At 42.6% G+C, this 13,855-nt stretch overlaps 1 protein-coding gene across 1 annotated transcript; it reads left to right on the forward strand.

Annotated features, from left to right (window-relative positions):
• Positions 1 to 729: 729 nt before the first annotated feature.
• Positions 730 to 13,071, forward strand: slc16a3 (solute carrier family 16 member 3). Its single transcript, XM_022766066.1, has 6 exons — positions 730 to 808; positions 7,606 to 7,861; positions 7,943 to 8,086; positions 8,870 to 9,486; positions 9,802 to 9,982; positions 11,630 to 13,071. The coding sequence occupies exons 2-6, from the start codon at positions 7,639 to 7,641 to the stop codon at positions 11,932 to 11,934; spliced, it is 1,470 nt and encodes a 489-aa protein (XP_022621787.1). The 5' UTR covers positions 730 to 808; positions 7,606 to 7,638; the 3' UTR covers positions 11,935 to 13,071.
• The last annotated feature ends 784 nt before the right edge of the window (positions 13,072 to 13,855 follow it).

The raw sequence follows: 13,855 nt of genomic DNA on the forward strand, positions 1-13,855 counted from the left end.
TGTCTCCTTCTACTTTGATGCCAATGTGTTTCCAAGGAAACCGTACGTCTGTCAAGTGTCCCCCTGCTACGGTGACGGGAAGGGACAATGGTTCCTGGTCCGACTGCACTAAAATAATTTTTTTAATGGTTTTTAATTCAGCACTTTCTACTTGGTTCTATTTTTTCTATGGTCACAATTAAATGTAATATGGTGGGTGGTGCGCATAAAGAGAGCCGGTAAACAAACACTTTATATTGTTTGAGGTGGCCAGTACACCACTGGCTGTCATAAATCATAATCTGCCATATCCTGATGTTAATGTTACATTACTTGTATTTATGTTACTATCATTACTCTTCACTCTACTGAGCACGTGTTTGTATTTTATGCATATTTGAATGTTTTCCAATAAACGCTGGGAAGAAAAAAATAAAAATGAAAATAAAATCACGGATTTCTCCAAAAGACATTGACGTTACATCAGAAGTTACATCAGCTAACCAAGACCAGTAACACATACCTTAACCTAATAAAGTAATTAAGTTAGTGTATCAGTCGCCTCATATTGCTTATTTTGTTTCTTCTGAGATTGTGTAAGTAAGTATTTCACCTGCTTTAGGAGTTTTGCTACCAAACGCAGGTGGTGAAATGCAGACACAGTAGACAGTGGCAGAGGTAGGGTGTGTGCGCTTGTGAGGGCGGAGTTCTGGAGAACCACAACCGGAGTTTCCTCTGTGCGCGCCGCCGTATAATAAGACAGTTACGGAAACGCGCTCACACGGTCCATTCAGAAGCGCTTCTGAGAAGAGCGACAGCATCTCAACAGGTATAGTGTGATTAGTTTTTATTTTATTATAATCATTATTATTTTAACCAGTGGTATTGGAATACATTTCTTTATATCTATTTCCTTATTTCTTATGATTTAGCCTGTTGTGCGTCAGAGTAACAGGTAGACACGGCAGGCGAGTAAAGCTGTAGAGGGATGTAAATTAACATTATGACAATAGTGTTAGAGAAGCTCAGCGCCCCGGATGTTATTGTGATGTTGCCAATAAGAGGACTTTTTCAGATCAGGCATCTAGTCTGCGGGGATGCACATGAGACCTACGCCTCGGTCCTCACGTAGGCCACCGGGGTTTTGTCCGCACGCACCGTTGATCCACATCTGCCTGATTTAGCAGCAAAGGAGCGAGAGGCTTCTTTATCCAGAGAGGACGGGATGCGAGTAAAACAGGCAGCGAACTCACTGACTTGTGCTCAGCTGGAGCTTAAAACATAGACACATTCTGTAGAATAAAAAGATATGAAGTGATATAAGTGGATTGTTAAACGATAAAATAGTCTGTTGTCATCCATCTAACCATCTCACAGGACGACGAACACGACATTTCAGTCGTTTCCTGATTCTCTGTGTGATGCAATGAAGCTCCTGAAAGTTTGCTGTAGTAGATATGACGCAGAAGTAGCGTCGGGACTGCCTACGTGCGCTCGGCTGCATCCCTGAAAGGCGGATGATGATGTCACGACCGTGAAAGTCATCATTTCCCCGAAGTTACTAAACCTAGAAAATTCAAGTTTATTCATCAAGACAAATAAAGTCTTCCGGTATTACAGCTCTATGATGCTGTTTGATCAGTGGCTGATTCTCCTGATGTGGATCTGAGGATGTGCTGTGAAAAATGTGGAGTCAGATAGTTAGATCTTTGAAACACACACAACTAATCTTAGTGTCAATAGGATACTGTTCATGTATCACTGATACTGTTTCTGTATGGAACTATAGACACGTACAGCAACATTACATCCTGATCTGAACTGTGTATTTAGGACTCACAGTCACACTCAGAATCAGACTAGGAATTTCTTCTGGTGCAGGTCTCAGAACAGCAAAAAGAAGTAAGATAGTAAAAATAAACACTTAACTATAACGTGACCCCTTTCACATTGTTTCCACCTTGTTATGATACATTATTATTGTGCAAATATTGATTATAGCTGCTTTAAGCCTTTTTATTCCTCAGTGCCAGCCAAGGCTGTTCTCATGAGCACAATATCTCAGGAACACTTTGAGGGAATTCTTTCAAATTTGGAACAATAGTTCACTTGAACTCAAGGATGAATTGGTTAGAATTTGGTGGTCAAAGGTCAAGGTCACTTCGACCTCAGGAAACACTTTTTTCGGCCTTAACTCAAGACCTTATATGCTAATTGTGACAAAATTTCACACAAATGTCTATTAGGATAAAATAATGAAGTGATGATATTTTATATCCAGAAGGTCAAAGGTCAACTTCACTGTGACATCATAATGTTCTGAAAAGAAATGCAGTATCTTTTATTAAGTTCTTTAAAAGTATTCAGAACATATTGTTAATATGTGGACAGACATGGATGTAAACTGCAACCTCATTGGTCGTTGGAGGCAAACAACTATGAGGTGGTAATTCTAGTCCTTAAAGCAGTTATAATCAATATTCTGTATCAAATGACGAGGTGAACGGTGTCACTCATAGTGATAAACCAGGTGAGAATTATCAGCTGAATATGCAGCTCCCCCCACCTGAGTTTCAGCTCATTGTTTAGTCGTCGGTTTTGGTTCACGCTCACAGCATCCTCTTTGTTCTTACAGCACCAAACAGCACCAACCAGCAGACAGACACAGTTACACCCCATCCAAAACAGCTGGTCTGTCTGAATGAGTCAACCTGCGTCAGCCAAACCTTCATGACCCTTCTCTAAACCAGGGTTGAACACGAGTCAGCCGCTGAACTGACATTGCTACCATGAACAGAATTGAATTAACTGATCTCAACCTTAACCCACCCACTGACAGAGAGAGACAGAGAGCACATGCAAGGGCGTAAACTGAAACTGAACTGCATGTAATTCAGTGTAATTCTCCGATTAATCAGTGAAAACTACATTGAAGGCTGGAGTCAGAATTGGTCTAACGTGGGCTGAATGTGTATTGAGTTGACCTGTATCATATGTGGGTCTGATGTCTGAAGGTTTTATTATTAGAGACTAATTGCTGAACCAGATATCTCCCTCAGGAGTTGGTTGAGACCAAAAACAGAGGTAAAAGAGGGAATACTGAACTTACTTTCACCAGGTTGACACAAGCTGCTGCTGCTGCTGCTGCTGCTGCTGCTGCTGTGCTTACTGCAGATATGTAAATAGGAAACTTTTTACTTGCAAGTTTGGCAAATTGGCTTAAAAAGGATGAAATGTCAATGTTGTGGTCACAGCTTTTTTGCTTTTTTCCACTGATCTCCAAGCAGAAAAAATGCTTACTGCAGGAGTGGAGGGCATGTACATGTTTAGCCTTCAGGGGCTGGTTCTGGCTTTCTCTTGTTGTTTCAGAGAAATTTGGATTTTTATAAAGTATTAGACCCCCCCCCCCCCCACACACTTTGAGCTCAGCTCCCGATAGTAGAATCACTGTCTCTCTCTTACACATACACAATGAAGGACAACATCCAAGTGCCTTTCATCTGCATATCAGTGGTGAGAAATGATCCCTGTGTGGTGGCCTGTGTGTGTGCTGTGTGGTATGTAAGGGTCTTATTTTAGTATGGGTGGTGATACTTGGGGCTGCTGCAGAATGTTACATAGTTCAGACTGAGGTCATGGAAGGCGCGGATGATGTGGGCGGGCTTATGGGAGGGGGAATCGAGGGGAGGTGCCACACTGATGTCCCTGAGTGTCTGTGTACATGCACTTGCTGTATGTTTGTATAGCGGCTCCTGCAGTTCGGTTGTGTATGCCAGTCAACAGTTAGCAGCCTGAAAGCTGATGAGGGCTCTTACGCTTGTCACCCGTGATTCCTACTGGCTGTTATGGTGGCTGCACAGTGGGGTGCAGTGGGTGTGAACTTCTCATGTGTTGATACCCCCTCAGCGAAGCCTCTCATTGAGTAAGAGGTAAGAAGAAGGTGCCTATGTGTCTGAGGCCTCTGATGCCACTGCAGAGGGAACTGCAAGACAAAGGGGTTTAAAAATCACCTTTTGAAAACAATAAAATTCAATCAGAATCTGTTAAATATGCTTTCATTTAAACTGTATTTGCACACATGACACAGAATTGTTATCTCTAGAAGTCATTTGATATCCATCATTTATGAGGACATTGTTACACAGTAAAAAGGTGACAGAATAAAGGGCTTGTGTGCAAACCTCCAGGTGGAGCAGCTTGAACTAAAGGTGACCTTTTTTTTTACTGGAACCAGAATTAGGCAATGGCAGCAAAGCAATACTGACAGTGTAGTAGAAGGAAAGTGGCTGGTACCGTGTATCCTGTATGTTGGGCTAATTGAGTGATGAAATGACAGGTGCAGGGGCCGTATAACAGAATCGTCCTAACTTGCAGATCTTAACTGTTTGGTAACCATGGTAATCAGGGTTAGGACCTGGTTCAGGAAAAAAAGATGTTACAGATTAGTAGTTCCTAAATCTATGTTCCTGTACTAACTGAAGACAGGGAAAGTGTAATACATGAGCTTCCTTAATTCCCAACATCTTAAAGGTCCATATAGTATAAAGGTCTCTGTCCATGTGTTGTTTGATTATAGATCAGGTCTAGGTTCTATATTAATACTGTGAAAGTATCAAAGCCTCAGTCCACAGAGAAATGCACACAGCCTGTATTCAGAAACTGAGTCTTAAAACCAGCCGTCAGGACTTCTGGAACTTTGTGATGTCACAACAAAGCTGTCACCGTGCTCAGCCACACCCCAAGCCCCACCCACCTGGACTCACCATCCAACTTTGCAGGATTTAGTTTCTCTGAGTGTTTACAAGAAATCTGCTATTATTGGATCACTTAAAAAACAGTCAGCCAATCACCTTTAAATAAACTCTCCTAACTTTAGTCTAAGGATAACTAATCTTGTCCTAGCCCTTAACTTCAAACTTAAGATAGGATGTTTCTGTTATATGGATCAGACTGGATTTCACTTCCCATTCACTGCTATGTGGAGGAGGACACATACAACACATTTGTGTTGCAAATTGTGTTCTCTGATGTTCATCATCTGAGACAGAGCAGTTAGAAATGACCTGTCATTCTTTCTTGTTCTACACAGTGAAATCAGGCAGCAGGAGAACGAGGAAGGTCATTTTACTTTAGAGATTAATCACAGTAAATGTTTGTTAAAACTTTGTGGGCCACTGCTGCTGCTGCTTCTGTCAGCCAGCTTGCTAATGCTTGCTCCCACAGTTTAAAACCCCACCCATGCCATTTCCTGCCCCCTGTGCTTTTTGCAGAACCATAATGGTAAACTTTATCAGGTGATATCTGGTCTATCTGCAGTTTAAGGCTGAAGGAGATAGGCAGTCAGGACAGATGTCAGCATGACACAGAGGTGATGGTCGGGGACTTGGTCCTAAACAGATTTGAGCTGCTCTTCCACAGCAGTTGTGTGCTGTCTCTGCATGTATCACAAAAGGAGCACATCTGTCAGAGTTTGGCCCATGAAAGACAGTACATGTCTGAAGATGACAGCTGCTCACCGAGGTGACACTTAACTGCTGCTGTTGAATCAGTCAGGAGTTATATATTAAAGACTATTTGATTATTGGGGGACAATTATATTTGTAACTGTCCTTTTAAAGACAATAACAAGTCTTGGTCTCAGCCTTAAATGGTTGATCAAACCTTCCCGAATTTGTCAATGCCATGATGACATATCCTGTTATTGACAGACTACTGTCAGAAATTAATGCATTTTGCACAGGAGGCATTGCTAAAGCCTGCTCTCTGAAATTATTGAGCAACAACATGCAGGAAGTTAGATGAGTAAGATAAAATAAAAGGAGGCGTGTCTAAATTTCAAGAAATCCAACAGAATAGCCCACTTCCAGATAATGGGTTATTCTGAGTGAGGAATCATATTTGCTTGTCGTGAATCAGTTCATGTCTTTGCATAAAAGGAGAAAAACATAATTAACAATGTCATCCATAATGTCATTAAGTCCCATGTGTGGCCAGCCTTGGGCCACAAACGGGACTATAACAGAACCAGCACCACAGGTCATAGATGAGCCGAGCTGATGACATCATCTGAGACTTTATGGTCACTACACATGAATATAGATCATCCTGGTGGCCTTAGAGCTGTCAGTCATCAGACAGAGAGGAAGTGATGCCCCCTACAGGCTTCACTGTGGATCTTGCTGAGTGTATGATGATGAATTATCTTGTTTGAAGACAGATTGTGTAGACAGTGTAAAGGGACCAGTGCGGCCGCTGGCTTTGCCCCTGAATATGTATTGTAGAGTTATTGATGACATTGTTCTTCTCTTCAGGAACAGCCAGAATGATTTTAAGGTTTTTAAGTTTTATAATTATCTTAATAACCCTAAAAAGAATATTAAATAAATCATCTACTGAATACTAGGTAATTGACTATAGATTACAAAGTACACTATTTATAAAACCTACTGATCCTAATTTTCTGTTGCACTATGGATCCTTTCACCCCCACCGCCTCAAAAATAATATCCCATATGGCGGATTTTAAAGGTTGGGCAGGATCTGCCGCATGGACTCTGGATCTTCATACACAGTCTCAACATATGACAAAAAGGTTTTTTAGACACATCATATAATAATAAGACTGCGATCTCCACCGCTCAGATTAAAACAGCTTCCACTGAACGTCACCACGTTTCAGCAAATCGGGAAGATTATTGTATCCGACTGGGATATCCTCAGAAGCGACCCCTCCCCGAAAGAAAAACTTCCTCCCACCTTCGGATATACGTGGGGCCCCCATCATTAAGGACAGACTCACCACACAGTCATTTTCCAGTTAGAGAGGATGGCCACTGGCTCCAGAGACCTGTTGGCACTTTCAAATGTATTTAAACCACATGTAATCCATACAAACCATACAACAGAGGGAATTTGAAGATTTAAAGAAGAGAGAGATGCATCAAATGCTTTTGCATGTGAATTCTCTTGAGGCACTTGGTGTTTGAGCGACAGAGTGGCAGAACACAAACAGAGCACCGTGCATTCACCCTGGAGTTTACTACGTCATAACCGTGAGCAAAGAGTTTCCTCATAGTTATTGTAAAGAAAATCCGCCTTTTGGAGTGGTCCAGTCAGAGTCCAGACCTTAGTCCAGCAGAGACGCTATGGAGGGACACTGAAGAGAGACACTGACACCAGACTTCCTGAGCATGTGTCTGAGCTGTGCAGCGCCGTAGGAAGAATGATGGCGACAGACTGAGAGAGGTAGAAGTATCTGTGAAAGAGCAGAGGATTAAAGCTCTGTGAGGGTTCACAGCACAGATACAAGGTTGTGTGAAATAAGAGGATGTGTCTGCATGTGCGGAATGTGTGTGTGTGTGTGCATGTGCATCCGTGTGTACGTGTGTGTTTGTGTCTTCTGGCTGAGGAGGACTTTTCATCTGTCCTGACAAGCTGTCAAGAATAAATAACCTGCAGCAGATCCCATGGTTCAGATTTACACTACACTGCAGTCAACACACACACACACACACACACACACACACACACACACACACAAAAACACAAAAACTTTGAAAAACATTTTCAGGATGAAACACAGATTAAAGGACACGTCTGTATTTTTTTTACCACTGTATTTTCTAGCCACCGACCTCGACACCGCAGTCAGAGAGCATCATGGGAGGAGCAGTGGTGGATGACGCGCCTCCGGGGGTGAAGGCGCCAGATGGAGGCTGGGGTTGGGCCGTGCTGGTTGGCTGCTTCGTCATCACCGGCTTCTCCTACGCCTTCCCCAAGGCCGTCAGCGTCTTCTTCAAGGAGCTGATCCGAGAGTTCGGCGTGGGCTACAGCGACACGGCCTGGATCTCCTCCATCCTGCTGGCCATGCTGTACGGCACAGGTACAGGAGGACAACATGTATGTCTGACAGTGATTACTGTAAACTACACGTGTACACTGTGTACTCATTGTGTTTTCCCAGGTCCTCTGTGCAGCGTGGCGGTGAACAGGTTCGGCTGTCGGCCGGTGATGATGGTTGGGGGGCTCTTTGCGTCACTGGGAATGATTCTGGCCTCTTTTGCCACCAGCATCATTCACATCTACCTCTGCGCTGGAGTTATTACAGGTTGAGTCACAATATACATGTACACATATAATAATAATAGTAATAATAATAATAAAAATCTTTAGTTGTAGAGAACTTTTTAAAATCTACAGCAATAAAATATAATCAATAAAATCAACAGATTTCAAAGAGAAGAAAAACATATAAGTTTCAGGCTACATCCCTGTTTATTCAGTCACATAAAATATGAACCATTTGTGTGAAATCTTGTCATAATTTCTTGGCCTTTGACCTTTAGCCACCAAAGTCTAGAGAGAGTCCAAGGAGAGCTTTAAAAGTCTCTCAATAAAATCTTAGAATCTATTCTAAAACGAACTGGGAGNAGCGAAGTCTTGAATAATGGCTAGAAAGTGATTTGTGACATCACACTGACCTTGGCCTTTGACCTTTAGCCACCAAAGTCTTGAGAGAGTCCAAGGAGAGCTTTAAAAGTCTTCAATAAAATCTTAGAATCTATTCTAAAACGAACTGGGAGCCAGTGTGGAGAGGTTCAATCAGGAGTGATGTGGTCATGTCTCTTGGTTCTGGTTAAAAAGCCTGGCAGCAGAGTTCTGTACAGTCTGGAGACGATCCAAAGATTTGTGGTTGAGACACGTAAACAGATTGTTGCAGTGGAAAATAGTCTCTGTGTCTTTAAAAGTTAAAAAAGATTGTATTTTAGAAATATTTCTAGGATGATAAAAACATGATTGTATACAACACGTCTGTATAAATACTATATATAAAGCAATGCACAATAAGTTTTTTAGCGTGTGTTGCTCAGTGAGTCTTCTCTCCCCTCAGGTCTGGGTCTGGCGTTGAACTTCCAGCCGTCCCTGATCATGCTCAACCGCTACTTCAGCGAGAAACGTCCTCTAGCCAATGGCCTGGCAGCCGCCGGCAGCCCCGTGGCGCTGTGCTGTCTCTCCCCGCTGGGACAGATCCTCCAGTACCACTACGGCTGGAGGGGGGGGTTCCTCATACTGGGAGGCATGTTGCTCAACTGCTGCGCCTGTGGTGCCCTCATGAGGCCCCTGCTGCCCCCGAAGAAGCCCCTGGAGCTGGAGGAGAGCGGTCACGCGGTGGCGGAGGAGGAGAAGAAGAAGAAGCCGCAGCCAAAGAAGAAGCTGTTGGACTTCAGCGTGTTCAGGGACAGAGGTTTTGTCATCTATACCATCGCAGCGTCTATTATGGTGCTGGGCTTGTTCGTGCCCCCGGTGTTTGTGGTCAGCTATGCTAAACACCTCCAGTATGAGGACACTAAGTCGGCGCTGCTGCTCACCATCTTGGGGTTTGTTGACATGTTCGCTCGGCCTCTGTCGGGACTCATAGCGGGCACGAAGTGGGTACGACCCAGAGCCGTCTACCTGTTCAGCTTCGCCATGATCTTCAACGGGTGCACCGACCTCATAGGATCGCAGGTAATGATGAGGAGAATGGAGAGGAACACGTCCGTGGGCCAAAAAAACACCAAACCCTGTATAGAGGATTTGCAACTGCATCACAAATTTACTAGAAACCATGAATGTTGCCATCATACAGGTCCAGGAACTAAGACCTGCCTGGAGACAACAGGATTATTATGAACTTCAGTAGATCAGGTCATTAACATGAGTGGTTACTGTAGATTAGACTGATATTATCACTGTACGTATGATCAACAAGGCCTGTTTCATCAGCAGTGTCTCTCTCTCTATAAACCTGATGTCGTATTCATCTTGTCCGTGTCCTTGCAGGCGACCGATTACGTAGGTCTGGTGGTCTTCTGCATCTTCTTCGGCATGTCGTACGGCATGGTGGGGGCGCTGCAGTTCGAGGTCCTCATGGCTATCGTGGGGACAGAGAAGTTCTCCAGCGCCATCGGCCTGGTGCTGCTTATGGAGGCTATCGCTGTGCTGGTGGGACCTCCGGGAGCAGGTAGGAGCACGGAGGGAATGAACGTGAATGTGAATGCAGATTGGATGAAGATTGGATTGGATTTTGGCCATTTTGCGTCTACATAGTGATACAGATAAGATGACAGAAAACAGCGGACAGAGAGATGCAACATGGCTGCATTTGAACTTGGGTTGTTGCGGTTCATGGTCACAGTCTGAAACCCCTTAGCCACGGGGATGCACAACAGCATACACTTAATACGGTTGTGCCAGTATAAATAAATGGTTTAACAACAGTGTTTGTGCTGCAAATCACATTTACATGTTTATGTCAGGTCATTCAGATAATTAACAACAAGTTAACACAATAATTGTAACCGGTCGAAATGAGACTGTTGTGTTACATCATGATGGACTAAAGCAACAAAAACTAAAACAACCCTACATTTGTAATAAAGGAAGCCTTGTTAGTATACAGCAGCAGCAGTATCCATCTTTTACAGATGGAGATCTTGATGTGTAGCCACTCAAACCACTTTAAACTACAGCTAATGAAGAGACCACAACTGCAGCTTTGTAAAAGTGTGGGCACAAATGACCAAAGAAAGACCGATTCACTAATGTCACTGATGCGGTTACTTCCCAGTGTTCTCCTTGCATTAATAGAGTGCTATAAATAATAACATTGCAGTCAAACGAGTTTATCTGATCTATGTTGTTGGTAAAAGGGAGGGATTTAAGCCTTCTAGGAAGGAGACCTGCCTAATCATGAACCGCTTTATCATCATGTTAAGCTGAGCTCACCAACAGTTGAAGGTTAGGCAAGGAGACGTTTACTAGTTCTCTCAGCTTAGGAATTTAGAGAACCTAATTCTTTAAAGTTTCTTATTCCAAATATAATGAGAAATAAAAGAATTCAGAGACTTAAAAATGCTGGGGTTAAATAGCACGGGAGATTATGAAATAAATAATTTAATATGGTTGGTTTTTATAATGTAGATTCTCCCCAAGAAGGAAGTAGCAAAGGAAGTTCGCTTCTTCAGGTCATTTTTAAGTTTGAGTTTAGTTCAAAGAGAATAAATAGTCTCAAATAGGTTATTTAGATCAGGAGTGACAAAAATATCAAAGTATCTTAGACCCCTCTCTCACACCTGAAGTGTAGGTTGTACTGGCCTATCCCAGAGGGACATTAAAGGGCAAGACAACAGATTTCCCTAAATTAATTTGATAGCCAGATTAAGCTCTAAACTGGGTTATAAAATTTAGAACTACTGGAATTCATTTTTCAGGATTTCTAACGTACAACAGAACCTCATGTGCGAATAGTCGAATAGAGGAATAATGTGATTTTCTTCACCCTCTGTGACCCCATCTATGTCGGGATTAGTCCTGATGACCTCAGGCGAGGGCTCCATGAATAATGTATACAGTAATGGTGACAAAAAGGGCCCCCTGTCTGCAACCTGTAAGCACAGGAAAACCCTCAGACATCAGGCCGTTAGTGTTGACTCTTCTCTATTGGATCTGAGTAAAGAGTTTTAATCATGTTACTAAGACCAGAGCCCAGACCAAAGACTCCACTCGGTCAAAAGTCTTTTCAGCATCCAAAGAAATGATCAATGCTTTATGAGTCCAGCTTGATGAGAACCAACAACAATCATACTAATGTTCTTGTTTCTTCCACCAGGTCGCCTCTTGGATGCCACCCATAATTACATGTACGTCTTCCTGTTGGCGGGCTGCGAGGTCACGCTGTCAGCCATCGTTTTGGCCTTGGGTAACTTCTTTTGCATTAGAAAGAAACAGGAGGATCAGGAGGCGAAGATGGAGATGGCTGTGACGGCTTCAGAGAAGGAGGGGCTGAACCGAGCGGTGGAAGCCGAGGATGATGAAGAGGAGCTGAGGGAAAGAGAGAATGGAAAAGTGAAAGCAGGAGAGGAGGTGATGACGGTGAAGGAGACGGGGGAGGGAGGAGATGAGACGCAGTTATAAAGGATGAGAACTAGAGATGAGAAAAGACAAACTGTGCACCAAGAGCACAAGAATAAAACGCACTGATGATGATGATGATGATGATGATGATGATGATGGCTAACAGGTGGTGTAAGGAGCCACATAGGCAGTGAGGGGGAACAAAGCAGGGTAAGAGAGCTGATGTTGCCCTGTAAATGAAAATCACAGGTCCACATCATGGGTACAAGACAGAGAGGGGTCATTGTTAAGAACTGGTTTCACCTGAACTGGTTCACCAGATGCTTTACACAGCTGTTACCTTATACTGTATATGCTGCAAATACAGTAGTCCCTTTATTAAGACAACTCCTCTGTGCTGAGTCTACTCAGACACACACTGTATTTTAGAACAAAGTAATGGGTTTCCAGTTTTGTTCACATTTCTCAGCAATGTTTTTCTCATTCAAGGTTTAATGATTTTAAAGAACCTGACCAAAAAAAAAAAAAAAAAAAGTCCACTTAACGCATTTTTCTGGAGCTTTCAGTCATATCTCACAGCCTTCATCAGCACATGGAGCTTTTTCAAATCTATGTGGTGGATCTCCTTTTTCCTCCATATACGACCACTTGTTACCACATGACTCAAGTTCCATGCTTTTGTCTCGTGATGACAACTTCTTTTCACTAATGAAGACTGTGAGATGCAGCTGAAAGCTCTGGAAGTAAGTAAGTGAGCTGTGTTGAGATTATATGGTCAGACTGTTGCTCTCCGGCTGAAGAACGCACCTTTCACACTCAACTCTCAAACACTGTATTTCCTTGTTTGTTGCACTTGTGTTTTATTTATTGAGAGTATTTATCAGATTTTTATCACATTCAAAATCTGGTTGTAAAAATGAAGAATTTAATATTTTGGGCCACTTGATGACGGCAGCTGAATGGCAAACTGTAGCTGTTCACTCATGGATGAAATTGAAAAGGTTTTGTCGTGTCTTCCATTATTTGTGTGTTCTGCTTCCAGATGTCATCCAGTTGTTGCCAGATGAATTTGTGATACTTGAACAAACTTGGATTGTGAGTCTCAGTGTGATACGTCAGTGTTGTTCACTTGGTTGATGAATGTATGTTCTATGTTGTGTGTACTGTTCTGTAAAGATCGGCTTTAGTGATACTGAACACCGGTGCCTCCTGTATTATGTTGTGATATGAAACCAGAGGACTGTACTGTGAAGCAGGTTCAACACACCCAGGATAACTTTTCCTTCTCTGGCTTAACTGAACCTGACATCGAATGTCCTGATAACCTGAAGCTGGTTATCGACCTGTCCGGTTACGAGCGGGTTCATATGAAAGAGGAAGAGTTTTCAATTATAAGCAACATCACCAGAGCCATGAATAAAATACTTCATATTAGAAGAAACACTGATACCTGCAGGTAAAATTCAGTTATAGCGACGTCCAAAAGTGACATTCAACCAGGTGAAATGTAAACAATATGATCACATGACTAGAATAAAGCAGGAACACTAGAAATCATTTCCAATTGTTAAAGTCAGATTAAGGATACATGAAATATTACACTTCAAAGTATTCTTTCTCTTCAGTCTGATAACGAACACACTGTTCTGAACATGTGAAGCAGATAAAGCAGTTAAAGTTAATGTCAGACTGTTTCTGCTGCAGAGAGGAGAGAGAGAAAAGAGGAGAGAAGTAGATGATGTCTGATGAGTCAGACTGACTGAAATGTTCATTTATAATGATGGAAGTATTGATCAGAGTGTGGGTCATTGTTGGTTTAGTGTTCCTTTCTTGTCATGTTATTCTGAGCTGCAGTGATGAAGAGGAGAGTAAAAGCTTCATCAGTCAGGAATCCTGCCGCATTAAAGAATCTGTGTTCAGGTCAAATTAAGCTCGAATAGTCATTATTTAGTTATTTAGTGATAAACTCTCCTGTTTGTTA

The sequence above is a fragment of the Seriola dumerili genome, unplaced genomic scaffold, assembly GCF_002260705.1.
Source record: "Seriola dumerili isolate Sdu_G_001 unplaced genomic scaffold, Sdu_1.0 BDQW01000807.1, whole genome shotgun sequence".
NCBI classification, from domain to species: Eukaryota; Metazoa; Chordata; class Actinopteri; order Carangiformes; family Carangidae; genus Seriola; species Seriola dumerili.

Bases quoted from the DNA above. Each gene is read 5' to 3' on its own strand.
- slc16a3 (XM_022766066.1), top strand. From the start codon at position 7,639: ATGGGAGGAGCAGTGGTGGATGACGCGCCTCCGGGGGTGAAGGCGCCA. The intron at 8,087-8,869 runs GTTGAGTCACAA...CTCTCCCCTCAG, and splicing joins CTGCGCTGGAGTTATTACAG to GTCTGGGTCTGGCGTTGAAC. The intron at 9,983-11,629 runs GTAGGAGCACGG...TTCTTCCACCAG, and splicing joins GGTGGGACCTCCGGGAGCAG to GTCGCCTCTTGGATGCCACC.